Source organism: Aethalodelphis obliquidens, unplaced genomic scaffold (genome assembly GCF_003676395.1).
Source record: "Aethalodelphis obliquidens isolate GAN/ISIS:26980383/991018 unplaced genomic scaffold, ASM367639v1 scaffold26, whole genome shotgun sequence".
NCBI lineage: Eukaryota > Metazoa > Chordata > Mammalia > Artiodactyla > Delphinidae > Aethalodelphis > Aethalodelphis obliquidens.
Window position 1 is genome coordinate 13831921 of NW_020837970.1, and position 26596 is coordinate 13858516.

General features: G+C 51.2%; 1 protein-coding gene across 3 annotated transcripts in view; it reads left to right on the forward strand.

Annotated features, from left to right (window-relative positions):
- The first annotated feature begins 3194 nt into the window (after positions 1–3194).
- The window catches only part of SMAD3 (SMAD family member 3), a 119685-nt gene continuing 96283 nt past the window's right edge, over positions 3195–26596 (forward strand). For 2 of the 3 annotated variants that reach the window (XR_003436413.1, XM_027123411.1), the window contains exon 1: positions 3195–3867. Coding sequence is in view for 2 of the 3 variants with exons in the window: in XM_027123411.1 (XP_026979212.1) it covers positions 3662–3867 (206 nt within the window). In the remaining variant the exon portion in view is untranslated. Of the gene's footprint in view, positions 3868–16843; positions 22222–26596 lie in introns of those variants that run through there. The other variant, XM_027123412.1, reaches the window with a different exon arrangement.

Below are 26596 nucleotides of genomic sequence, written 5' to 3' on the forward strand. Positions count from 1 at the left end.
TGTGAGGCTCCTCCCCCATAGGACTAACTATTTCCAGGAAAACAGAGGCTCTGCCTCTGGCCCTATCCCACCTCTCTTGAACTTTGCACTTACCGTGATGAAAAATTAACCGGGCTAACATGTCCCTTCCAAGGACAACCTCTGCAGAAGCCAGCCTGGCTGGGCCCCAGGAGACCAGGCACCAGAACAGAGTTTCTATCCATCTGGAGCTACCCACCCACTCACTGCCCAAAGTCAAGGGAGCATGTGGGGTCCTCCTGGCACCCGGAGGAATCTAATCCTTAGCGCTCCTCACTGCTTTGTGAAACTGGGCTGATTTCCCCAACTCTTCTTGTGGAGAAACGGAGGCCAGAGAAGAAAGAACCAGCCCAGAAACGGTGCTTGCTGGCTTCGTAACATGGGTCCAGCGCTGTTTTCTTCACGTACAGCTGTCCCTGTCCCATGATATGAAGGAAGCGCAGGAAAGCATGTTTCAGCCACACTAGCTGCTGACAAGTTACTGCCTCCCCTCAGGAAAATGAGAGGGCTGAACCGGGGGCCCTTTCCATGTCACAGTTCAGAGGCTTAGGGACACGCTAGGTCCTTCCACTACATGCAATCCTCAGATCTCTCTCGGGCTCTTTACCGCCACAGCACACGTTGCACTTCACCATACACGGCTTCTGCCTGTGTAAAATGAGGGCCTTGCACCGAAGGGGAACAATTTTAATGCTCTTTCTGCATTCGTAGTTGTGTGCTGCATTCTTACAGCTGAGAGAACAGACGCTCAGTGGAGAGAAGGGATGAAGAGAGCCAGGATCGAAAGCCAGGTCAGTCATTGATGAAGCTTGAGGTCCTTTAGCTCGATCTGACTGCCTCTCAACAGTGGGACCTGCCTCATTCGATGTTCAGGTTAAAATGAATGTTTTACTGGGATGACGGCAAGGGCCCCTTTCATGCGGGTACACACCTCCTACCCCTTGGTGCTTCTCTGGGCCGTGCGCTCCTGAGGTTAGGGACCTTCATCTTTCATTTCAGCATCCCAGAAATGAGTAGGATGGCAACACGGAGGTACTCCGTAGATGTGCATGTCTAACCGAAACCTGCTCCCCCCCCCCCGCCCCGCACGACTCTCCATGGCACTAATGGTGGCCCCAAGGGGTGGTTCTATTCCTTTACAGCATTCGACTGTTTGCAAAGCTTTCCACGTTGTATTCCCACAACCGCTCTAGGAGACTGAGAGGAAAGCTATCTCTAGCTCCATTTTACAGGTGAGCAAACATTTCTTCTAGTATCACAATAGTGCACCTGTGTAAAGAACTTTTGTTTTGCAAAGAGCTCCATCTGTGGTGTCACCTTCACCCTCCACGACTCTATAAGGCAGCTAGCTGGGTGCAGTGGCAAGAATGTGGACTGAGGCCTCCCAAAGCACGGGGATCAGATCCCAGCTCTGCTGCTAGGGCTCTCGAGTACTTATTATAATCTCTGTACCTCAGGTGCTTTATCTGTAAATGGGAGACGTAGGGACATCTACCCCAAGAGCCACTGTGAAGGTGAAACCAGCGGACAGCACTCAGGCTACCTGGAATGAAGAAAGCCATCAATAAATGTTGATCGCCTTTCTCCCTTCTCTTTTTTGATGAGGGCTGGCAGGAAGAGAGTGAAACCGGATTACAGTGGCTGCTGGTTAGCCCGAGGACCAGCCAGGAACGGGAACCAGGTCATTAAGCCCCAGTTGGGGTTCAGGGATTCTCCTTTAAGGTCCAAGCAGGCGGAGAGTTAGAAGGAGGGGAGGGCGAGAAGCCCAGCGCTCAGCCCCAGCAGCTGACAGGCTTGTGAGAGGCCATTCTCTCCTACCAGGCAGGGACCCCTGCAGTTTCTGGGCTGACTTTGTGGATTAGGCCACACCTCACAGGGCTTTGTAACTCCCCACCCGCTAGAGGGTTTGCAGATAACTTCTTTCTCACCACGGGGGTTTCCTGCTGTTAAAAACAAACAAAGCCTAGAGGCCTGGTAGGGGGAGGGGCAGTAGGAGAAAGGCCCTGGGGGCCTGGGGTAACTCCTGAAAGCAGCTGAGTGAGGGGTTTGTGGGCAGATGCCCCTGAAGTGTGCTGGTAGGGAGAAAAACCCCAGAGCTCCCCCAATATCCCGGTGTTCCTTTGCTTCCCACCAAAACTAATCTGGAATACATAAGGTTCCCCAATACTGCCCTTTTGCCCCACTTTTTGCGAGTTTACAGCTTTGAAAACAAAGCTCTCTCTCCTATTTATTGGGTGTCGAATTTCGGATCTTTCTTTATCATAAGATTCCAACACCCTGTAATGAAACCTTTCCTCCAAAGATAAGTTCTAAAGCGCCCCCATTCATTTCTTCCTGAACTCAACAGATGTCTTTGAGGCCCATTTTCTGCCGGGCACTTGGTTCCCAAGGCCCAGGGGACCCCCTGGCTCCAGCTATTATCCAGGGAGTCACTGGGGTCCCCAAATCTCCACTTCTGAGAGCCTCTCACTAATCCCTCTTTCGCACGGTCTCGGGGCTCTAAGCCGGTATGATCTCACCGGTGCGAGAATAAAAACAGCCCTAGAGTCACCGGCACCGCCAAGGCCCCTGACCGGGATCGGCGCGCCCGCGTCTCGGTGCGCGCCCCAACTTCCTGGGCCTAAGCCTTCCGCGCGCCCTCTCTCGGACCGGGGTCCTCCCGGGGGTGCACCGCCAGCCTGCGGCCGGACGGCGCTCGTTCGTGCGAGTCTAACGCTCTCGGGCCCGCCACTCCAACTGAGCTTCCTGAGTGTGGGTTCCGAGAGCAGACGCCACGGCCCGCGCCCGGCCCTCCAGCCTGGGGCCCCTCTCGCCGCTCCTTTCCCACGACTTCCTCCTGGCGCCCGCCGGCCTTCAGGTCGGGGCCGCGCGGGGTCCTGCGCGCTCCAGCCCGGGCCGCCGCTGCCCCCGGACGCCCACGTGGGCGTGCTCCGCTCCGGGCGGGGGAAGGCCGGGCGCCCTCCCGGAGGCGGGGGGCGGGCAGGGCGCCCGCGGGAGGAGGCGGCAGGGCGCGGGGGAGAAGGCGGGGAGCCCCGGCGGCAAGGGGGCGGTGACAGCGCTTGGAAAGGAGGCTGCACGCGGATTTGCATGAAACACAGACTGGCAGCGGGCGGGAGCGGGAGCGCGGCGCAAACCCGGGGCCGGCCCAGCGAGCGAGCGAGCGAGCCGGGAAGGAGGAGGGCAGCGGGAGGCGAGGCTACCGAGGCGGAGGGATCTGCGCATCAAAGCGAGCGAGGCGAGCAAAGTTTGGCTGGGAGTTGGACTCTCCTTCCTGGAGGCGGCACCCAAACAGCCACCCCGTGCGGAAACCCAAACTTTCTTCTGCCACTCCGAGCCCCGCGGCCGCCGTCTCCGCCCCGCGTCCGGGGCCTTCCCGATCCCGCGCCTCTGCTGCCTGCCCGCCCGCCGCCCCTCCGCCCTTCTCCCCGCCTTGGGAGCCGCCCGGGGCGCAGGGCCGCGCGCCGAGCCCCGCCGGCTGCAGCGCCGCGGCCCGGCCGGGAGCACCGGCAAGTTCGCCGAGAGTTGAGGCGAAGTTTGGGCGGCCGCTGCCTTCCCCGGCCGAGCACCCCGCTGCGCCCCCGGCGTCCCGCCGCACCCAGCCCCGCCGGGGGCGCTCCTCGCCGCCCGCGCGCCCTCCCCAGCCATGTCGTCCATCCTGCCCTTCACCCCCCCGATCGTGAAGCGCCTGCTGGGCTGGAAGAAGGGCGAGCAGAACGGGCAGGAGGAGAAGTGGTGCGAGAAGGCGGTCAAGAGTTTGGTCAAGAAGCTCAAGAAGACGGGGCAGCTGGACGAGCTGGAGAAGGCCATCACCACGCAGAACGTCAACACCAAGTGCATCACCATCCCCAGGTGGGGGCCCGAGGGACGCTGGGGCGCGCCCGTCCAGCCCCCTGGCGTGGCGAGGACGGCCTGGTGGGATAGGAGCGGGAGGGATAGCGTGTGTGTGTGTGCGCGCGCGCGCGCGTAAGGGGGGGTGGGAACGTGGGCAGGAAGGGGGTGGGGGGGACCCCAAACAAAACCTTCTCTATATTTGCAAAGATTCAGAGCCTGGGGCTTCCACGCGGCACTCGCGCTCCTAGACCTCGCATTCGCTTTTCACCTCCGGGAAAGGGGTGCTGCAGGAATCGGCCGCCCCCACCCCGGGGAGCTGCGGGCTAGAACTTGAGGCCCGCTTTGTTCAGCTCCGCTGGCCGGAGCCCCTCCTCCGCCGCCGCCTCCCGCCCCCGCGGCCCGCGCTCGTGGAGGTGGTGGTGTCTCTCCCTTTCTTTTCTTCATTCCTGTTCCCCTACTTCTTTCCTCCTCGACAGGAATGCAGTCCGTACAGCTGGGGCTGTGGGTGAGGAGCGGGAGCCTCGTGATTGACAGATTCCTTCTTCATTCTCTCTTTGCCTTCGGGATTAGCATTTTTATCGAGTATTTTTAGATTCGGTTGTGCCAATCTCCCGCCCCCTCCGCACACACGCACTTTTAGTTGCAGTGCAGGGCTCTGGCTTTCAGATGAGAGAGTTAAGTGGCAGAGAGTGGGGTCCTCTCCTCCACCTCCCCTGACTGTTTTTTGCCCACCTTTCAGTCTGAGATTGCGGGTGGATGCCCAAACGACGGGGCTCGGAGCTGAGATAACAACACGCACCCCAAAGTGGGCCTCGCATCGGCCCTCGCATTCCTACAGAGCCCTCCTTCCCAAAGCGCTTTGCCATCTGTCTGGATCTCCTTTATCCTCCACTTCGCGCCAGCCAGCTAGGTCAGGCGGGAGCTCACAGATGGCTGGTAGAAGGGGTCAGTGACTTCACTCCCCACGGCCTTCTCTTAGCTGAGGTGTGCCAGGCTGGGAATTGGGGTGTCTTGGGGGGGGCACCTTAGCCTCCTGTTCCCTCCCTCTCAGCCCCCTTTAAAAGTCTTATTCTGAAGCAAGGGAGAGTTCGTGTGTGTGAGTAGGGGATGTTCTTGGGGTTCCAGGCTGCAGAGCAATGAGCAGAGGGTCCCCAAGGCCAGAGCCCCACAGAAATTGTCATCCTTGCTGCTGGGCCAGGAGTAGACTCCATCCTTGGCCACCTGCTTGGGGCAGCTGTACGAGGGCTGCCATCCGTGTCAGGCAGGCACAAAGCAACATCTGTCCACGGGAACCCAGGCCTCCTCTGGAAATACATGCCACATATGGTGGGAGTGCTGACTTGAAAAATAATAATTTTTTTCAAAACTGGGTGGATCCAGTCCATAAAGCGGGAGGGAAGGCAGTGTGCCGCCCGGGAAGTGTGTTCTGGGTGTGTGATCGGGAGCCAGAATTGACTTCACAGGAGGTGGTGTGATGTGACGGTCAGTGAGCCCTAGGTCCCGGTCCCAGCCCTAGTTCTTCATTCTTCCTTATTCCTTTGGGTGAAGGGTGAGGAGTAGGGTGAATGAATGTCATACTTCTCCAGCCTGGGGAAGGCTTTGCAAAACCTGCCTTCTTACCTGCCTGCGTACATCGAGGACAAGTGCTTTATGTTTTGAAACAGGAAAAAAAAAAAAAGCTATCAATTATAAAAGGAGCAGCTGTGTAAAATGTTTCACAGTTTACAAAGGACTTTCACATGCTTTTATGAGATCAAGAAAAAGAAACTCCTGGAAAATAGATCAGGTAATTAGGCCTAAGATTTATCCCACGTTTAATGTTGAGAAACCTTTGGAGGAGAGAGGTGAAAAAGGCTTGGCATAGCAAACATGCAGTTCTGACCAAATGTGCATCTTCTGCTGGCCCAGGCTGCTCCTCCCTTTGAAGGTTCTGAATACATTCTTTGCTGACGGCTCGAGCAGTGTTAAACAGGGGGATTGGGCCCCACGGATCTTTGTTGGTAAGGTCGCCAGTGTTCAGTCTTTGGGCTGGTGACAGCCTGGAGGAGAGGCCTGGCAAGGTAGGAGTTTGCCCTCTGGGGAAGCATAGCTACGGCCTGCCTTTTCCAAAGTCCTGCGCAGCCTGAGGCATATGAACACTTTGGGTGTCTCTGAAAGTTCAAGTTAACTTGGCCTTCTCATGACTCTGTTAGGACTGGGCCATCTTCTTCTACCTGCCTGGCAAGGACCTAATGCTAAGGCAGATTTTTTTCCATCTTTTTCAGTTAGGGAAACCCAGTTCCTTGGGCGGATCCAGACAAAGTGGATTTCCATCCCTGGATTTTGTGCCCACGCCTCTGGGTCACCTTGTCTCCCTTGGCAACAGCTACTGCTGTTTTTGGTCGTGGGCAGAGAACTAAAGGCCACATCTTGGGGAGGTAGCTAGCTGGCCTCACACTGGTGATATCGGTGTGTCTCAGCCCTGTAGGCTGTGGGGTTTCTTGTCAAATTGTCTGTTCTTTCCTCACTGCCTTTTATAACTAGGGCTTTGGAAAGTTGACAAAAGGAAATGTTGAACCTAGTTATCCCACAGGGTGTGTGGGGTGGGGCACTGGGTACTTAAAAATACTCTGCGAGGTCTGGACCTTGGGGTGTAAGGAGCCCTCAGTCTAAGGAGATTTTAACAAGCCTGTTTTGGCTGATACGAAATCTTGAGCAGCAGCAGCTCCATGGGGCGATTAGAGCTGGATACTAGGGTCCCCCAGACCACACACTTGCTTCTGTCACCCCGGCTCCAACCTGTCTCAGTGATCAAGAGAGCTGGAGTGGTACAGGCTCACTGGTGTCAAGAATGTCAAAGAGACCGGTGCCAAGACAGTGGTAAGAGCCTGATTTAGATACACCAACAGAGGGGCTCTCAGGGCACTCTGAGGTCTGGCAGGATGGGCAGAACTTTGGCAAGCTGTGTAACAGCATCCTACTTGTCACCTAGTTGCGTACCTGAGTACAGCTGCGGGTATCTTCCTGGCCAGTGTATAAGAATGGAGTTATCGCATTTGCTAGCAAGAGGTAGAGAAGGTGTGTGTAGGTTATGTCCGTGATAAGGAGCCAGGTGCACTTCAAGACGACTGTTCTGATGGACACTGATAACTTGTGTTTCCACCAATGGGACCCATGACTTGGCCCACTTGTTGAGAGCTGGACCAAACTTAGGCCTGGTTTGTCTGGAGGGAGATTGGGGCTTTCTTGCGTCGGAGCACCAGGTCCAGAGAAAAGTGGGAGGATTAAGCCAGACCCCAGGTCTGACACACACCCTCTCCTCCCTTTCTGTGCATCTGTTCTTTCGGTGCAACCTCCTCCTGTTGTCTACCTGGACTTTGCCAGGCTGCTCTCACCCTGGGGAGAAAGGGAAATGATCCCCATCTCTAACACTCCTTTCTCAGGCTTCTGGGGACAGACCGAGGGTGTAGGAGGGGCGTCTTTAATACCGTCTCCATCTCAGCGTCTCCTGTCCTCCCTCCTCTCTCAGCTGCTGCTCAGAGCACCATTCTTCTGCGGCCCGTTGGCAGCAAGCTCACCTGCTCGCACACATCCTCTCCTTTCTCTTGTTAACCTTGATTAGGGGAGCTCCGCGCAAGGGCTGGGATGAGGAGGGTTCTGCGGGACACCGGGTAGCTGGCTGTGGGGCTGGCTCAGAGGTATGGCCAAACCTAGGAGCCACTCGACGTTCCCTTGACATTTGGAACCTTGGAACTTGCTGCTCGCACCCAGGAGTTGAATGTGTGGGCCGGTGCATGTTGCAGACAGCCCGCTGCTCACACTTCGTCATCGAATGTTACAGGATTGGATTTTGTGGATTCATTGATAGGTGTTAGCCCCTCCCATGTCTGAGTCAGTATTCCAGGAAGTGGAGGAGGATGCAGAGATAAATTGGAGATGGTCCCTGCCTGTGAGGCGCTTACACTTCAGTAAGGGAAACAGCAATAAGGCATTGAGTGTCTATTTCTTCCTTATTCCCAGCCATCAGAAGAAGTATGAGCTCTAGAATGGAGTGATATTTTTGGGGGGCAGGGGGGATTATGATGTGTTTTTTTAAATATTACAGAGGTCACTGTGTTAGAAAACAAAATAATGACAGCCATCTGTTTTCTCCAGAAAAAGCACAGAAATCAGGTCCTGTATCTTGCCGTTCTAATACCTGGATGGATTTAGCAGTTCACTTAATGTCTCAGAGCCTTCGTGCCGGCACCTGTAAAATCAGGAGGAGGTAAAGCCTGTGGAAGTGTTTGGTAAACCAGAGAGTTTGACAGATGTGTTATGTTTAGACCTCTGTGTGTATCATTCATTCATTGACTAAATTATTCAGTCATTTATTAAATACCTACTGTGATGAGCAGGGCAGGGTGCCTATTCTCAAGGGGCTCCCTATCTAGAGTGGGAGACAGACTTGCCCAAAATACAGGCCATGAGCTGCAGCCAAGGGATGTACAAAATGCCCAGGGATGAGGGGGACAGACCGTTAGTTCTGTGGGAGGAGGTGGGGAGAGGAGGGAGGAGTCCCCGTGAGGTGGAAAACCACGAGGACAGGAGTTATTATCCAAAGGACGTTCCTGGACTGTAGTACGATCATACGAACTTTTGGGTTCATGGTGATCGTTGCCTACAAGACTGAGGATGTCTTTATCTTCTTTATCTTCCTTCTCTCCCTAAACGGAGCACTGCTATGAATCCGTTACCTCCTAGCTCGCACCGAACTAGCGACTAGTGACTTGTGTTCAGTATTTTATGCCACTGTAAAGTGTCCTCGCTTTGAAGTAAAGAGTCATTAGTATTGCAAACCTGAAATTGAGGTTTCCTTGGTGGAAACAGTGACTTTAGATCTATTAGCTCAGAATATAACGGACCATGTCGATAAGAAGTGGACAACTTGGAGGTGATGGTGGATCCTCAGAATTTCAGACTTTTGGTGTGACCTAGCTTTTCATTTCTCTGGTTAACGCTCGCTGAAAGTAAATCCTATAAACCTGAGTTTCTATATGGACATAAGAGCTTTTAATAATGTATTTTAAGAAGTCTTTGCAAGGATGTAAAGTGTCAAATGACAATTCTAATAATAGAAAAAGTCAAGGAATACAGTAGTCCTATCGTTCTGATGAGAAATGCAAGCAGCCGATGGCATTGAGAGAATGGCTTGAGCTTATCCCATCAGCAATCCACTTAAAATGAGTTTGAAAAATAAATATTGGTTCAATAATGTAAATTTGTAATTGCTGGAAATAAAACTAACACGATTTAATGGACTGAGCAGCTATGAATTTTCACTTGTTCACTTATTGGGAGGTTTCTAAATGCCATTGGATGCACAATACAGCCGTGTCTCTGCATGAGCTCCTTTATGAATAGGACCAAGTCGCGCTTGCTTCATTTATTTATTTATTTTTATGGAAGTATAGTTGATTTACAGTGTTGTGTTAGTTTCAGGTGTACAGTGATTCAGTTATATATAACATATATATATATATATATATTCTTTTTCAGATTCTTTTCCCTTATAGATTATTACAAAATATTGACTGTAGTTCTCTCTGCTATACTGTAGGTCCTTGTTGGTTATCTGTTTTATAAACAGCAGTGTGAATGTTAATCCCAAACTCCTAACTTGTCCCTTCCCGCCAACCCCCTTTCCCCTTTGGTAACCGTAAGTTTGTTTTCTATGTCTGTGGGTCTATTTCTGTTTTGTATGTAAGTTCATTTGTATCTTTTGTTTTTTAGATATAAGCGATATCGCATGACATTTGTCTTTCTCTGTCTGGCTTTACTTCACGTAGTCTGATTAATCTCTAGGTCCATCTGTGTTGCAAGCAGCGCTTGCTTTAAAACTTGAAGTCCAACTTTACTCCTTTGCCTGTTCTCCCACCTTCTTTATTCGCCCGTCCCCCAGCCTCCTTTAAGCTCTCTGAAGTGGAATGCAGCTTTCTCAATCAACAAAGCTCATGAATAGCCCTAATTAACTTTGTCCTTGTCTCCTTTGATGTATTGACATATTTTTAAAAACCCAAAATCCACTGCGCCCCCTTCCCCAAATCTATGTCTGGTCGTACCAGTCTGCTGGGAAGGGAACTGCCTAGAAAGGCTGCCGGTGAAGGGGAAGGGGCCTGGGAGACTTACCAGCCTTTTGCAGACGCGAATGTCCCGTGCAGTGCTAGATGAGACTAGCTCTTCCCCAGGAGGGCTGGGCATCATCTGTTGACCACTTCAGTCTCCCCATCTTCAAGGGCGGTGGCTCCTGGAAACGGTTGGAAATTGCCATATTAAACCCACCCTGCAGAAGTCTGGTTTCTAATTTTACTGTATTCCAGGTTTTAGAACAAAGATCCGAGAGAACTTGTCCAATTCATGTTTATGCTTTCCTTCAGTGCACCTACTGGGTGCCCAAACCTGCTCCAGGTAGCAGGGCCCCACCAGTGAATGAGGCAGACGCCCGATTCTGCCCTCCCGTAGCCTCTGGTCCGCTGGCTGCTCAACAAGAGTCCTTTGGAATTGTAATAATCATGTATGTGTTCTCTCTGGTTAACTCGTAAGTACTGTTTTCTTAATGCCAGAGAACCAAATCCCCCAAGCTCTGCAGTTTATTGAGTCCGGATGAGGGTGTGTGTATGTGTGTGTGTGTGTGTATATGTGTGTGTAACATTATTCTTTGTTTTGACTTAATTAACAGTTTTAGAAATAACAAATCTAGAGCACAAGTCACACTGTCTGCAGTGATTATCTGAGGCCTCAGCTGTAAACAGCAACCTGCCACCATGGCACACTGCTACAGAGTGTTTTGACAGAGAGACTTGGTTTAAAACGAAAACACGGTAGAAGCCTATTAATTAAGAAGTTTTGCTAATGCTGGACTAGGCTGAAGTTTGTGTCACAGGCCTTTTCTCCCCATAAATGTGGTCAGAGAAATATTAGTCATAAACAAACTTTGGGGAGTCATTTTGGAGGCAGGAGTCAACAGACCTGAGGAGGTTCTAGACTTAAGCTCTGTTTCTAATCAGCTGTGTCACCTGGGCCAAGTCACTTACCGTCTCTGGGCCTCAGATGTTCTCAACTGGAAAATGGGCTAAATGAGCTCTATCAGAGGATCTTTCTAACTCTAAAGTGGTTTTCATGCAGGCATTTTAGAAGCTCCCCTTTGCATGCATCCATCCGGTTGATCATTGAATCACAGATCTTTCTTAATGATGAATACCCTAAGGCCCTATGAATTTCTATAGTTGAAAGTAATAAAACTATAATTCAGCCTTTAATGTTGGTTATTTTCCCCCTCTGCCCTCCTTGCCTCTCCCTCGCCCTGTGAGTCTAAATCAGTGAAATATAACTACAAAGGAATATAAAAATAACTGAATAGGAGGGTAATGAAGTGAAGGCTGTGTGCCTTGAGGTGCAGTGAGCAATTTTTCTTCTTTTGTTGCTATTTTTGGCTATTCTCAGAGCAGGAAGTTTACTTAAACGAACGACCACAATTGCCTAAAAATGGTTAAATGTGAGAGGTAGGCATTATAGAGGATACCTGTGGAAAATGTTTGCTCATATGTCAGGGTTTACCCAGGAAGCTTCCTTTATTTATTTTCAAGCACCTACATAAAGAAAGGCTGTACTCGATTGTGTAAGCGTGCGCCTCTTGTGGGGCGGCGTGGAGGTTACAAGTTGAAACCCCAGCTAGGGAATGAAAAGTGAGTTTCCCCCGAAATAGTACTTTTTCTGTATCACATGGCTCTCCCTGATTACATCTGGCAAGTTTTTCTCCTGACAGCTTTGCTGGGAGTTAGGACTAGGGGGTTGTTTAAGAAACCCTGGGTCAAGGTTTGCCTTTGAAACCTACAGCGTTATCAGTCTGGTGGCTTTCCCTGCTAACTCTTGCATCACAGACTGCCAGGCCAAGTTGTAGCTCTGAGGTGTCACCGTTTTGTTTTTTTTTTTCCTTTGAGACTGGACTTTTGAAAATAGTAATGCTTTTTGGGTGTGTGTTTTCTAAAGGTCTGTTTTTACGCTGTCACAGCTCAAAAATGCCAAAAGGCATTTTTTCCTTAAAAAATCACCTCTGGGCTAAACCCAAATGTGGAGTAATGGACCCAGAAAGGACTTTTTGAGTAGTTACAAGTGGCTGAAAGCAGGCACTGGTGATGGAAGTTGGGTTTTTTTCCTTTTGCTTCAAATGTGCCCCGTTGTAAACTTTCTTGCATCCTCATGGAATTCAGACTTGAGGTGAGCCTTATTTCTCTGTGTGCCTGGAAGGGCAGGGTGAGTGAGCTTGTTTTGCTACCTCTTTAAATGTTTTGTGTAGCCATGTATCTCTACCCAAAGAGAGTCTTAAAATATTGCTTGGGGAACAGGAGTGGGGGGTGTGGGTGGGCTGGAAGAGCAGAGTCATCAAGGGAGAACAAAGGGCCCTGGAGTCTGACAGACTGGAGTTTGAGTTGGCCCGTTACTGGCTACGTGACAGCCTTGGGGACATCTGCTTCCATTGATTAAGCTCCATTTGCCTCATCTGTATAATGGGCATGGGCCCACTTACCTCCTGTAAGTCAACGCAAATGAGATAAGAGAGAGCACGTACTTGACCGACCCTTGTGGCTCACAGCACATAGTAGGTGCTTAGTAAACACTCATTTTTCCCTTTCAAGGGGGAAATCTGACTGATGGTGTCAGTAGATTCCAGTAAGGGCCCCCCCACCCCCGACACACTTGTTCTCAGGGCTCGCTGTTTGGAGAACATGGGTTGATGTAGTGAGAGGACCTTCCTCTAGCAGGTGCGCACCAAGCGGCCACAGCCACGCCACTTGTTGGTTTACGGCTTGGAAGGCTATTGAAAGACAATTCATATTCTTCGGTGGTTCTCCCCTCCTCCATCATCATTTTAAAAATTGTTTGGCTGACTAAAAATAATAGTATTGAAAATAAACTTTGATGAATCAGTGCTCCTGGGGTGGGGGGTATAAGATCCTGAAGAAGAAACACCGTGACTCACAGGCTCGTCACCGATAGCCTGCCCTTCCGTGTGTGCAAGTGCGTGATGTTTATTGTTGCTGGTGTGTTGTTTCTGAGGCCTGGTTGGAAAGCAGTTTCAGCTCCAAGTACCACCTCACCAGTTGGCTTGGTTGTCAGGTGAGATTGTTCGGTGCCAGAAGCTCACCGCTCCAGGATAACCCAGATGTGGATGGCGGTACCGTGGGCTGCTCCTCGAGGGGGGCCAGAGGGCTCTCACACTTAGTAGGCCATGCTTTGGACATCCTTCTGGATGTGGTACTTTCCATGGGGCAGAGCTGCAGGGCCCAGGGATGGCCCACGTAGAGTCTGCACTTCCTCCTTCCAGACTGTATGCTGGGTCCCGACCCTTCAGTTCCCTGCCCACACGGTCTCAAGCCTGCTTGCAGGCCCATCTGCCTAAGGAAGGGCAGACTGCATCGGCCGTGGACCGTGTGTGCACCCGTGGGCCCCAGGCTGACAAGGTGGGCAGGGCCGGGAGATGGAGGGATTGGATGGAATTCAGACTCGGGGTGTCTGCATGGGTGTCCATGAAGCCCCTCTAAGTGTGGGGTGATGCTGGGGAGGGCCAGCTCTCCCCGAGTGTCCGCATCCCGCTGTAAAACCGAGGGGTCAGAGAACTCTGAATTCAAACGTGGCCTCCCAGGTTCTATCAAGGTATTTGTCAATATGATAGAACATATTCTATTTATCAGTCTGTTATCTTGATTTCTGTCTTTTAAATTTAAATATGACACATCCTATGTGGGCCTTCGTAGGTCCTCTTGCTCTGGGACCCATTGATGGTGAGGCAGGCCTGTTTTTAGCACCCTCCTCTCAGTTATGTAGCCACAACTGGGGCCCCGCTCAGGTGGCACCATTATATGGGCAGGATTGTGGGTACTTCTATAGGGATTGATTTCCCTCACCTTGAACCCAGATCAGAGTGAATTAAATGCAGATCAGGGAGCAGGTGATACGTATGGCAGCCGCCCATCTTAAAGGTGGAGCAAAGAGCCCAACCGCTGTAGTGCGTTTGGTTGTTGGATCTATTTATTGGGCACTGACTTTGTGCTGGCCCTCGGGAGATACAGAGATGCAGAGATAAAGTCCTGTCCCTGAACTGCACAGAGGCAAAAAGGGACACGGTGACCACAGTTAACGGTGGGCTCATGGGGAAGACAGTCTAGCAAAGGCTGAAGAAAGAGGTATTTGGGAGCCCAGAGAAAGAGCAGCTCTTTTCTGGGGGACCCAGAAGACTTCACAGAAGTGATGTTCCAGCGGGACTTTGAAGGGTGGATAGGAGTGTGGGAGTGAGGGGAAGGCTGCATGGAGCACTGGCCAGACAGAGGGTAGAAGGGCCTGGTGTGTGGGGCAGGGTGGCCAGAACGTGGAAGAGGGAGTGGCCAGAGAGGGTCGGGAGAAGGATGTTGCCAAGGGCTTCAGCTGGCCAGACTTGGCGTTTGGACCTTGCTCCGTAAGCACGCAGGAGATTTTTAAGTTAGGGGAGGGGCGTGGCTGAAGCCACCATTCTATTCACATTCCTCCCCCACCCCGAGGCTGGTAAGAGCAGGTTTTCTGCTGGAGTTATCCGGGTCAGAGTCATAATCCCTTACACCACCATGTGGACAGCTTTAGGCTATGTCTGGACCAGGGTGAAAATAGTGTTTTGTTGGCCGTCAGGAGAGAAGACAAGTTGTACAGCCAGGAGGGCTGGGGGAGCCCAAGTGTTCAGGTAATTAGCCAGTGAGTCATGCCAGCCTCTTGACATGGATTCCTTGGGAAATGAAGCAGGGTGTCGCTGGGCTCCATACAGAGGCCTCAACATCAGAACCTGGCCTCTCCCTGGGTCTTTTCTGTGCCTGGTACGGTGTCTTTGTGTAGAATATCTCTGGTCAGTGTTTTAAGTGTCTTCACTGATGATCGCCTAGGCCAGGCTTTCCAATTCCAGACCACACTGCAATCAGCAAAAATACACCTAAATTCTCTACTGCAGACTCATCGAATGCTATCAGATATTAAAAACAGATCATATTCCTTAATAAGAGAGTAAAATAGTTTAAGTTCATATATTTTATCACTGAGAGCAAGCAGAAATTCTGGTGACCACTGAGAGATTGCATACAATTTACCTCATCTGTTTAGAGTCAGCTTTTTTTTGTTGTTAATTGAAGTTTATAGGTTTTTAGAAGATAAAAGTTTTGTGTCCACAGACTGATTCTAGTTCATGGACCATTTTTGAGAACCCTGATAGAGGCCTGCTGCTGAAGGGGCAGCCTCCTGCAGTGGAGCATTCTGGGCTTACATTCAGAAGACCCAAGTTCGGATCCCTGCTCTCCCCTTTCCTGCTTTGGTGACCGTAGACCAGTCACCTGATTTCTTTGAGCCTCCCTTTCCTCAGCAGTAAAATGGGAAAAACCTTGCCTCCCTTGGTGGGATGATTGCAGTTGTTTATTTAGATGAGCTAGGCATTAAAAGCTCTTTGCAGACTGTGAAATATTATGCAGTGTCGCTCATTATTTCTTTATGAAGCACAACTCTATAGTATTGCTAAAAGCCCTTCCTGACGGAGATGGAGTTAAGGCCTCCAAGTTCACACCCAGATTTGCACCGCCACCTTAGAGAAAATCATTAACGATGCACAAATTCAATAGGAATGTGAACTCAGGGCGTGCGTGCTGCAGGGTCTAGTTCCGAAAGCTTAGGTGAGTTGGTGCTCGTGGCCTTGTCTGAGGGTTTGGGTCAGCTGTGCTGACCTGTGGCTGATCACCTGAGCCCTCTCACCTGGGAGTGATCCTGGCACAGGCAGCGTGGACTGGGTGCTGACTATATGCCAGACAGCAAGGTGGGCCATTGATCAGCTGGTTGGTCTTCTTTACCCATCTTCTGGGAAGGATGAGTAATCCACGTTTAGAGAAGAGGAAGCAGGGGCTTCCCTGGTGGTGCAGTGGTTAAGAATCCGCCTGCTGATGCAGGGAACCTGGGTTCGAGCCCTGGTCCGGGAAGATCCTATGTGCCGCGGAGCAACTAAGCCCGTGCACCACAACTACTGAGCCTGCGCTCTAGAGCCCGCGAGCCACAACTACTGAAGCCCGCACGCCTAGAGTCCGTGCTCTGCAATGAGAGAAGCCACCGCAATGAGAAGCCCACGCACCGCAACGAAGAGTAGCCTCTGCTCACCGCAACTAGAGAAAGCCTGCGTACAGCAACAAAGACCCAACACAGCTATAAATAAATAAATAAAAACGGCTTGGAGTTAAAATGCAAAAAAAAAAGAGGAGGCTGAGGCTTTCAGGGGTCAGCGGCAGAACAGGAATCTGAATTCAGGTCTGGTTCCTGACACCCAGTTGCCTGCTCCGAGGCTCCCCGAGAATGGGCTGCTGTTCTCATCCTCACAACAAAATCCATGAACTTGCTCAGGAAAGTTGCTGTAGGTCTCATGATAAGAGATGGAGCTGGATTTGCCTCTGAAGCTTTGCCCCTTCTAGAATCAGGGGTGACTATATAATTTATTAAACAAACCAGGACACTTCTAAGAGTGTAAAAGGGCAGTGCTGTCATTAGTGATGGCCAGAAAATGGGCATCAACCTGGACTGTCCAGGCAAACCTGGATAAATAGTCATTCTAAGTCACCCTGCCTCTGGGCCAGTGATGATGATACCTGACCAGGGAAACTGGGAGGATTACATCAGCAGCTTTCTCTGCCGCTGCTAAAGTGTCAGGGACTGTCTGGATTATTTACTGCTATTCCGAGTGAGGGGACTTGCCTAAGATCATTCAGCAAGTTGGCCACATAATTTAAAACTGGATGAGACCTTAGAGGTAATCTAAAATAGTCAAGTTAGCACCCGAGCTTACTTAGCTGCAGTAGGAGTTGGGGAACCTTTGGCTCTGCTGATGGCCACTCTGAAGGGAAGGGGGGAGAAGTGGGAGGTGGAGGGGGGGACGTGAGGGTGGCAGTGAGGGGGTGGTAGGGTGTTCACCTGGCTCTAGAACATCTGCATCCTCATCAGGCCATGTCCCTTCGGAACCCAGGAGATGCCTCTAGGTGCAGTGCAGCTGAGATGGGATTTCATGTCCAGGAGCAGAGTCTTCTTCTGTGAGCTGACCTCTCCTGCCCCCCTGCTCCATTTTCGCTGAGGCCTCAAAGATATTACTGGCTGGGAGCTGGTGGGGGTGTAGTGGATAAACCTTCTGCTGAAGAGTTTTGGAAGGCATTGAGGAAGGAATTAAAAATAACAGCAAGCATGCCTTTTTTCTCTCTTTGATGCTGGTAAATGCATGGAATGTGCCAGGGTATGTGGCCCTAAATAACCCCCTCTGTCAATGGGACTCCGTAGAGAACATGGAAAGGCTTTGCACTGCTTCCCTTCTGCCCCATGTTCATGGGACTGGTTTCTGCGATCGTCCAAGCCTCATGCTTCCTCTCTTGCCCCAAATAATCTGTTGGAAATCTGGAGAGGGACTTGAGTTCTCTATACTCTGCAACCAAACTGTTTGCCGTGGGCGAGGCCCTGTCTGATGAACTCCAAGGAGAGCAGCTGGAGTGACAAAGAAGACTGGTTACAGGCTGAGAAAAGTGAAGTGTAAATTCAAACCAAACTTGGCACTTGCTTGGAGAACTTCAGCTGATACGGCTCTAGTCGTCATCCTTTGTGGCTGTGCTGTGTCTTATAAATAGAACAAGATGCATTTCCTTTTTTTTTTTTTTAACCCCAGAGACACAAGGAGGCATGTGTGTGGGTGAGTATGGGCAGGGAATATTAATTATTTATGTTCCAGTTCATCGGAGAGTCAGCATGGGAACTGGCCCCCGGGCTTCATGGAGATGACTAGGCCATCTTGTGGGTAAGGCTGGACTGTGCTTTTGTATCTTTTGAGTTCCAGCTCTCCTCACCATTGCCACCCTCTCCTCCTTAGTGGCAGCCCTCGGTTTCTCCCACCTGGATACTGCAGTAAGTCAGTTCGCTCCTTCCCTCTCTGATCCATCCCATACTCTGGATCAGGGGCCAGACTCACTGTATTAGGATGCTTTGGGCTACAAGTAACCTGAAACCCAACTAACATCTTCACCAGTGTGAGGGCTTATTATCTTCCCTAAGAAGTCTGGAGGCAGGGAGGTTTCGGGCACCAGCAAGGACTTGGGAGCCTTCCATCTTTCTGCCCTGCCATCTTCAGCCCTCATGATCCAGTGACGGCCACAGCTGCTCCAAGAGTTACTGTCTCTACACGGTTGCATCTAGCGGCAGAAGAGGCTGCTTCTCCTTGGGGGTCTCTTAATCCAGGAAGGAAATCTTTCCCAGAAGTCTCCTGGTGTCTCGCCAGTATTTTGTCACATGCAGTTGCGGCAGAAATAATGGATTGTAATAAGCCTTTTGATGTCAGAGATCCAGGCTATTTCTTTGGCTCCCCAGTACCTGCTAGGCACCTAGTAAATGTCAATTAATACTTGTTGATTACTGTTTTCCTTTTCTGAGTAGACTCCTGAATACTTATCTGATGTCATGCTGATTTCAGAGGTTATGTTGGTAAACCAATCAGGGACCAGATCTTGCCCTCAGGGAGCTTACAGTCAAGATGGAGAGACCATTATTTGTGTTCAGCATATCCAACCATGTGGGTTGTAGCAGTCTGCTGTGGGGCAGCTTAGGAACAGGTGTGAAATTGGGGCTCAGGGGGACAAATGGAAGTGAGACTCACCGAAGGGGACCATCAGGGCCTCTGAATGCTGTGGCTGAGGACGACACATTTTCCAACCTAAGCAAGGTCTTTCAAGAAGTTCGGATTTCTGTCTCCACCCCACTACCAGTCTTGTTTTCCTGTTGACAAAATGAAGGTTAAAAATTTGCCCTTGAGTATGGAGTGGGGGCAGGGTACAGAGCTAAGCGCCTCCTGCCCCCAGGGGAAAATTTCTAAAGGTTCTTGCGGTATTTTAGCTTCGAAACCCTGTGAAATTGAATTGCATGTTTAGCGTCTTTGTGCGTCTCACTGGCTTTGAAGCTGCTGGAAACTTTCTCTGAAAGCATATAGACGAAGAAATAAGAATTCTATAAATGTTTGGTGGTTAAAAACAAACTGCTGGCCAGTTTATAGAATTTTGGGGTCATTTTCTGATGGAACATTCTGCAGACACGGAATACCCTGGAGTCTTCCTGTCACAGTCAGCTAATAACTGACTTCAGGTCTGCAAATGCTTTTTCATTCCAATTCAGAGAAAACAGAGCCTGTCCCAGGGCCTCATGGGCCCTTATTTTCCTATTGATCTAGGAGCTGGGCTAACTCAGGACCCCCCTGGGAAACATCTCAAAGCTCATTAAAGATGTTTGTTTCAGGTTTGCCTGTTTTTCTTGCTTGATTGAAAAAGTTGCAGTTTTGGCTTTTCTTATTAAAAAAAAAAAGGCTCTATCGCTACAGCTGATCCGGGAGGTGGGAGTGGGGGGATTGCACACTTCAGCGCACACGTGATGTGTTGCCCTCCCGCCCTCTGCGCGAGGCCCTCACAGAGTGGCATCTCTGAGCACAGGGCCGGGCACCAAAGCAGCTACTTTCCTTGAAAATTCTTGAGTCTCCAGGAGGAGAGGCCAGGTGAGCCTGGGCATGAAACCCAATGAAGTGGTTCCAGGGTGAGGCTGGTTCTGTTTGACCAGCTTGAGTTCTGAAGTTAATGGTCCAAGGTCCGCACTCAGAGGGAGAGTTAGTATATGGGGAGATGGAGGCCCTGACAGCTATTCCAGGGTGTCCCCCGACCCTTTGTTTAACCGCGGCTGTGGACCAGTGGTCTCAGATGTTTACCGTCACCTGTTTATAAGAGGGAAGTGTGGTCATATTTCTCTCTCTCTTGTGGGCTGCACGGTTGCCTTACTGGGGCTCATGTGGGAAGTGGTTACCGTTCAGAGGAGGGTGAAATAACAGTACTCACGAAGGGACTTTGATCCGACCATCTTTCTGAATGTCACCTTTTGACCACTGTTGTTTTTTTATTTTGATTTTTCATCTATCAGCCTTAACTTCAGTGACGAGAAAATCAGACCGCATGCTGGACCTCGTTCTACCCAGCTGGGTATCACAGTTCAGAATTGCGGCTCAAAGTGCTTCTCCTCTCTCTGGGTTTCACTGGGGGGTTGACTTCCAGATCTGTAGTTCTGCACAGCTAGAGACCCTCAGCTTCAGCTGTTCTCTGGGCTTCCACATCTGAACATCCCAGCAATGCCTGGAATCGAACATGGGCCATTTCTTTCTATCCTCCTTCCATGACCGACACTAGTCTTCATCTTCATCATTATCGGAGCCCCCAGGGTCAGTGAAGTGTTGAATCAGTCAGAGAACAGACACACGTGAACACGAAGGAACCTTGGCATCCCGTTTCTCTGATGAGGCTGAGGGCCCTTGGCCACTCTTTGGTGGAGCTTGGCTTTCTGGCTCCAGGAAGGTCAGCTTGGCTTCTCTGGGTATTGGTCTTCGCATCTAGAAAATGACAAGCTCCAAGAGAGAACCTCAGAGGTCTGTATCGGCTCGAATACTTCACGACACCTTTCTGCCCTCTCTTCCTTGGCTTCTGCGTTTTCACTCTTTTCTCGACGCATATATTTTCCTGGGAGGCAAGTGTAATTTTTCATCTGATGCTCTACCGTCAGAGGCAGCCCATTCCTTATTTAATTCTATTATAGTCACGGTTTAACTCACCAGGTACTTACGGAGCATCCTCAGTTGTCGTTGGTGGTGGCAGTACCGCCAGACACCGTGGTCCAGGAGGTGTGAATGGCCCGTGGATTTGGACGGTCATACGTACTCCTGCTGCCTGGAGCCGCCAGGCTTCTATTCCCGGGCTAGGGGAAATCAGCCTTCAGGCAAAGAGGAATTCTCATTTAGCCCAAAGCACAGGCTTCCTGTGCTTCTGGGACCAGCTGCGTTGCGGCCGAGGTGCTGTAAAAATACAGGAAGGAAGGGAAGCGTGTTCACAGGTTGGTTAGAGATTTTGAAACCAACAATCAACTCTCTTATCCACAAGAAACCAGAATCCACTGCTGGCTTTCGGGCTCTCACACCCGCCGCTCGACAGAGTGCTCTTTCAAAACTGGGGTAGACTCTTTTTGCTAATGGCTTTTTCCATGAACCCCAGCCAGCCAGCAAGTATATTCTTTGAGGATTATGATTTGACCAGCACGCTCAGGAATCTTTAAAGAGAAGAACCATCTTTGTCCTCAGCTGTTTTAAGGCCAGTCAGGAGATAGAGCCTTCTAGAGATGAAGTAATGAGAGGCTGGCCACTGCAAGTACACAAGAAGTAAACAGTGGCCATTCCCGTGACCCTGCTTTTTTTGGGAGTCTGTCACCCCAGGGGCTCCTGGGTGGTGCACAGGAGAGAGAACCAGAGGTGGAAGACCCCGTTTCTAGGCCTGCCCCATTGTGAACCAGCTTCGTGACCTTGGGTGAGTCACTTTGCTACCCCGGCCCCTGGTTTCCTTCTTGACAAACCAGAGGCGTTGACTTAGCAGGATTTTAATGTTTCTGCACCTTAAACATTCTAATTCTGGAGCTTGCGTTCGAAGAAATGACCGACTCTGTTAACTCATTCGGATAGTTTCAGGATCACTGTACAATCGCTCTGGGGGCTGGAGATTGGGGCCCGCCGTTGAAGACAGGATGGAAAGAGCTTTGAGGTGCGGGATAAGCCGTCTCAGCTGGGACTCCTGCTTCCTAATGACCACATTGGTGGTCGGGCTCACCATGGAAGGTTCTCAACCTTGGTTACTTATAAAAATTCTGATACCCAGACCACACCTCAGACCAATTCAGAATGTCTACAGGCGGGGCCTGGGAATCAGTATTTTTAAAGTTATCCAGGTGATTCTGGGGTGTGGCCAGCATTGAGAATCAACAGCCCTAGATCTTAAGTAAAGCTGTGGTTCAGTGTTCTGGGCATCTTTTTTAGGGGAAAAGTGATAGTGGTTGGTTTAAAAAATAAAAAAAGCACACAGAAAAAAAGTTCTAGATTTGAGAAGCATGTTGATTTGGTAATCAAGGCTGTTGATGGTGAGTAGTTGCCCTGAGATTTGGATCCCCAGTTTTCTTTCTCTGGGTCAGTGGTTTCTCAAACATCTCTGAAGGAGTAGAACCATCTGTAGTTGGTTATTTCTGCTTGGGAAACTCAGAGTACTAAGTGGGGGGGGGGGGGTGGAGCCAGGGCAGGGGCGGAGCAGGAGTGGATTAAACAGACCGTAACACGCAGCCACGCATAACACGCAGCCACGCCTTTTTCATGAAGCCAAGTCGGAGGCCCCAGCCAGCGCTGGCATACCTTAGTGTCAGATCCTTGGCGATGCCCCGGTGGATGCGAGGGGCTGTGAAAGTATGTGCTATGCCGTTTCCTGTGCCTTGGTGAGTGTCCCTGCCCTCGGTTGAGAGGATCCTACCACCCTCATCAGCCATCGCATCGAAACACTTCCGTTTATGCCCAGTCAGTTGTTCGTGCTTCCCTGCGGGGACTCCATCCCTACAGCCAAATGCAATCTGAGGGGACACAGCTGTCCAGAGTAAACAGTCATGGGAAAGGACAGCTCAGTTCTAATATCTTTTCAGGCAGAGGGGAGGGCATATTGTGATGGTGGTGGGATTGTGAAGGGGACTGCTTAATGGGTGTGAAATGAGCTTCAGGAGGGAGGAGAACTTGTCGGTGTTGATTGGCCCCGAAGGGCCTCGCATATGGGGAGCAGGGTCGAGGAGCTTTTCCAGTGACAGGGTTTGAGAGGTGGGTGTAGACACAGATGCCAGATGGAGGTTGTTATTTCTTAGACAAATGAGGAATCCGTCAGTCACTAAATGTTTAGGAAGCAAGGCACTCAGAGAAATGGCAGATACGGCCTCTGCCCTCAGAGAGCTTACAGTCTGACTTGGGGTTTGAATACACAAGTGTGGGATAGTACGAAGGTCTTCTGTGCTGTGGGCACATGGTGAGTACCCAGGGGTTCGGAAGGAGGGGCCCTGGAATGGGTGGGACGGGCCAAATGCATCAAGGGATGTGGACCTGGGCTAGTGAAAGGGAGACACATGGGCCCCACTAGTGAAGTGTGCCTGTCTCCTCACTCCTAACACGATGTTGATTATCTTTGGGGAGCAGCCCCGAGGGGCACCCCATTGCTAGTAGGAGCGACTTTATGTTCTTGGCTCCCATCAGAATTCTCTGCTTTCAGGAGTCAATTTTCCTCTAGCTTTCTCCTTCTCCTGTGAGGGGTGGTCTGCCAGCCCTCTGCTTTGATGATTACCATCTGCCCACCTTAATTTCCTGCGTAGTTTCAGCTCGAAAGCCTTTCTGGACCCAGAAATATGTAAGATGATCGTTCTTGGTTCCAGTAGCCACCTGGCACCCTCTCAGCGGTGGCTGCATTTCAGGTATGCATGGGAATGATTATCTGTGCATCAGCGAACTCGAGTTTGTCCTGTGAGCGAGTTGTGTGATCATTGGTAAATGCAGGACTGGCTTTGTTAGGCCCTGACTGTGGCCAAGGCTGTTATTTCTCTGTGGGTAATTATTTCAGGCTTCACGGTCACAAGCTGAGCATAATCACGGGCAGATAAGAAAGCCATATATAGAGCAAAGTACATATTTCTCGAGGTGGGCGGCAGAGGCCTCATATATATGTGTGTGTTGGTGTATGTGTGTTTAAAAAAAGACCTATATTTTCTGGGCAGTGGAACTTCAGTTTCCAGTAAACATCTCTTCCCTTTTTACTTTACCTTTTAATTTGGTGTTTATGGTCTCTGTGCTTTGAAATTGTTTTGCTGTGCTGCCAGCTTTGCCTGGAAAGGGGGGGTGGGGAGAAAGCCAGGCCCTTGGGAAGCCATGGTTTCGATCAGAGTTCTTAGAGTTCCTCTGGCCCAGCTGATTGACGGCTCAGCGGTGATTGCTGGAGCTCATCTAGAAGAATAAAAACAGACACCTGGAGTTCGAGGTGGGAGGGGATATGCATTTATTCGTTTCTCCCCGTTACCGCCTTTATCGCGGGAGGCATCATCTATATGTAATTCTGGTCTGGGGTTTGTTTTCTCTGTTCCCCATTTGCCCACGTTGATGCTTCTGCTCTGGAAATCAGAAGTGCCCAGAGCCCCAGACCTGGAACTGATTCTCTGAGACTGTGGCTTGGAGGCTGGGCACACACGAGGCTCAGCTGTTGCTAAGTGAGAACAGCCTCGCCCGGTAGGCTTGCTGGATCCCCCGTTATTTGCTTCACCTGTTGGCGGGGGTGGACGGCAGAGGGGCAGGCAGGGGCTGGGGAAGCCCACTGCGGAAACACGTGGGTGGAGGCCAGGTGAAATGCATGGGTGAGGGTGAAGGTCCGTGGAGGAGCGGAGAGCAGGCAGAGCTGGGGAGAAAACCCACAAGAGCAGCAGAGCTGTCGGGCTGCATCGCGGGGGCAGGCTCGAATGAAGGAAACACAGGCGGTGTTCTGCTGCTTTTTCACACCTTCTAGTTGGGCGCAGCTAGGAAGGCTGTTTCAGAATCCCCTTCAATGAACTGAGGGAGCAGCTCCCGCAGCGGTTCACACCTGGCGTCCGTCGGCACCTGGGAGCACGCCGTGTGGACAGGGCTGCTCAGACCTCTGTCGGGGTGACCTTTTCTCCGGACAGAGAGAGCCCAGTGAACCGAGAAGGGCAGGCCCTTCCTCAGGGACCCTCAGCACCTGGCCGCGCAGAGCTCCCAGGAGGCCCCAGGAGAGCATTTGACACACAGCAAACATTCTTGAGTGTGAGCACAGCCGACAGCTTTCTCTTGCAAGGTAGGCTTTTTTTTTTCGGCTGGGGGAAATGGCTGCTTTTGTTTAGTTTCTGTATTTCTGAAGACACCAGATTAGGAGCCCCCAGAGAGGTGAGAGAGACACCCTGAAAACCACACACCCCTTCCCGGTCAGCTCTGCCTGCCTGACGACCATTGCTGCCTGGCTGCTGTTTCAATGCACTGTCCTTTCCCCCACTTTCTTCTCCCTCTGAGCCTCTTGGTGATTCTGAATAGCAGGGAAAGCAGCCAAGTGTCCTCCTGTCTGTGACCTTCATCTGCCCCCTCCTGTGGGCGGGGTGGGGAGGGGATGTGGAGCATACTTGAGGGTTTGCAGAGCGCTTTCCCATGGTCCTGTCTTCACAGCAGCCCTGGGAGAGGCAGGGAAGTGGTCTCGCCCTTATCTCGTAGGTGACGGGGACAGTCTCTGTGTTAGTGGAGAAGCAGGGACAGAGGCCCTTCCACCAGTTCTTCGGCGGGGTCGTTCTTTTACTGCACCGAGTGGCCTCAAAAATAAAGGCACGAGGTGTGTGTGCTCGCGAGGGTTCTCAGTGTATCCCTCCGATGATACCAGAGTCTTTTCCAACCGCTGTCCCTGGGAAGGGGAGACACCACCATGACCTTTTATGTACTGTATTTTACAGTTTACAAAGTGCTGTCATCTACCTGATTTTATTTCATCTCTGTGACCATCTCTGGAAGTAGATGCTAGTCCAGGCGAGCAAAGGGAGCCCTGGAGATGCTGAGTGACTCAGCCCAAGGCCCCCAGCCGGTCAGCGGCCCCGGGGGAAGGGGGTAGCACCAGCTGGATGGGGAAGTGAGAGTCCAGCGGAGCAGGGGGTGGTGAAACCAGCAGCTGGAGGCGTTGAGTTTTGCTGTCCTTGTCTCCGAAGCCGCACAGGGACATGGTTCCTGACCTGACCCTCCCCTGGAGGGCTTGACCGTGGATGCCCTGCCCTGAGTGGAAGCCTGGACCCCCAAGTGTGAGGCGGAGGCACAGCCAGGCCGAGCGAAGGGCTACCCCGAGGGAGTGGGGACAGGCTGCTTGGGAGCGGCCGGAATCGGGGTCCATCCTGCTCGGCTCACACAACCGCGAGGCCGACGTGGCAGGGCGTGTGCAAGGAAGACGGTACTTCAGAGCAGGGCGCCTCTCCTGGGGTAGCAGGAAGACCTGGAGCCTGACAGGTTTTGCTGAAAATCCCAACTCTGCAACTTAGTAGCTGTGGGCTCTGGGGACACTTGCAACACTTGGGACCTCAGCTTGAGGGTACTCACTCTGTCCTTCAGAAGCATGGGGTCCCTGCCACAGTCTGGGCCATACACAGTAGGTACTCCCCGGGTCAGAAGTGACTTGATAGGTTATCTAGTCCAACCCCTTCAACAGATGGAAACTGAGGCCCTGAGAGGAACAAGGACTTGCCCAAGGTCACAGTGAATGTGCGGCAAAGCTAGAGTTCGAGCAGGTCTCTTGATCCCCCTGCCTGGGTGTTTTGTTTACTTGTGCTTTGCCTGAATGAACCCGGGGTAGCTTTTGTTGTTAGTTCACACCCTGGCCAATAGCCCTGTCCCCGAGTAGTTAGTTTTCTTATGGAGTCAGCCAACACCCAGGGATGAAAGTGTAAGGCCTCTGATGTCGGGTTTTTAGGGAGAGGAGAACGGGTGGGAGGACGGGGCGGAGCGGTAAACACTTTGATGCTTGCCTGATGTGAACCATCCTGGTTTTCCAAGAATGCTCGATGGTAAGCACAGTTCTGACGCTGAAATGTTCCACTCAGAGTTCTGGAGAGTAGACGTGCATTTCTCGTAAAGCCCTTGAGGCTTCTCTCTGCTGCATTCCCCACCCCCATCTCCCTAGGGCTTTAAATCATCTTTGGCTTGGGGTTGAAAGTAACCCATTACAGTGGTGAGCCTTGTGGTCCATTTTGTGCAGTGTTGTCAGGCTAAAATATTATAAACAGACCACCAAACTGTGTTTGGTCCAAG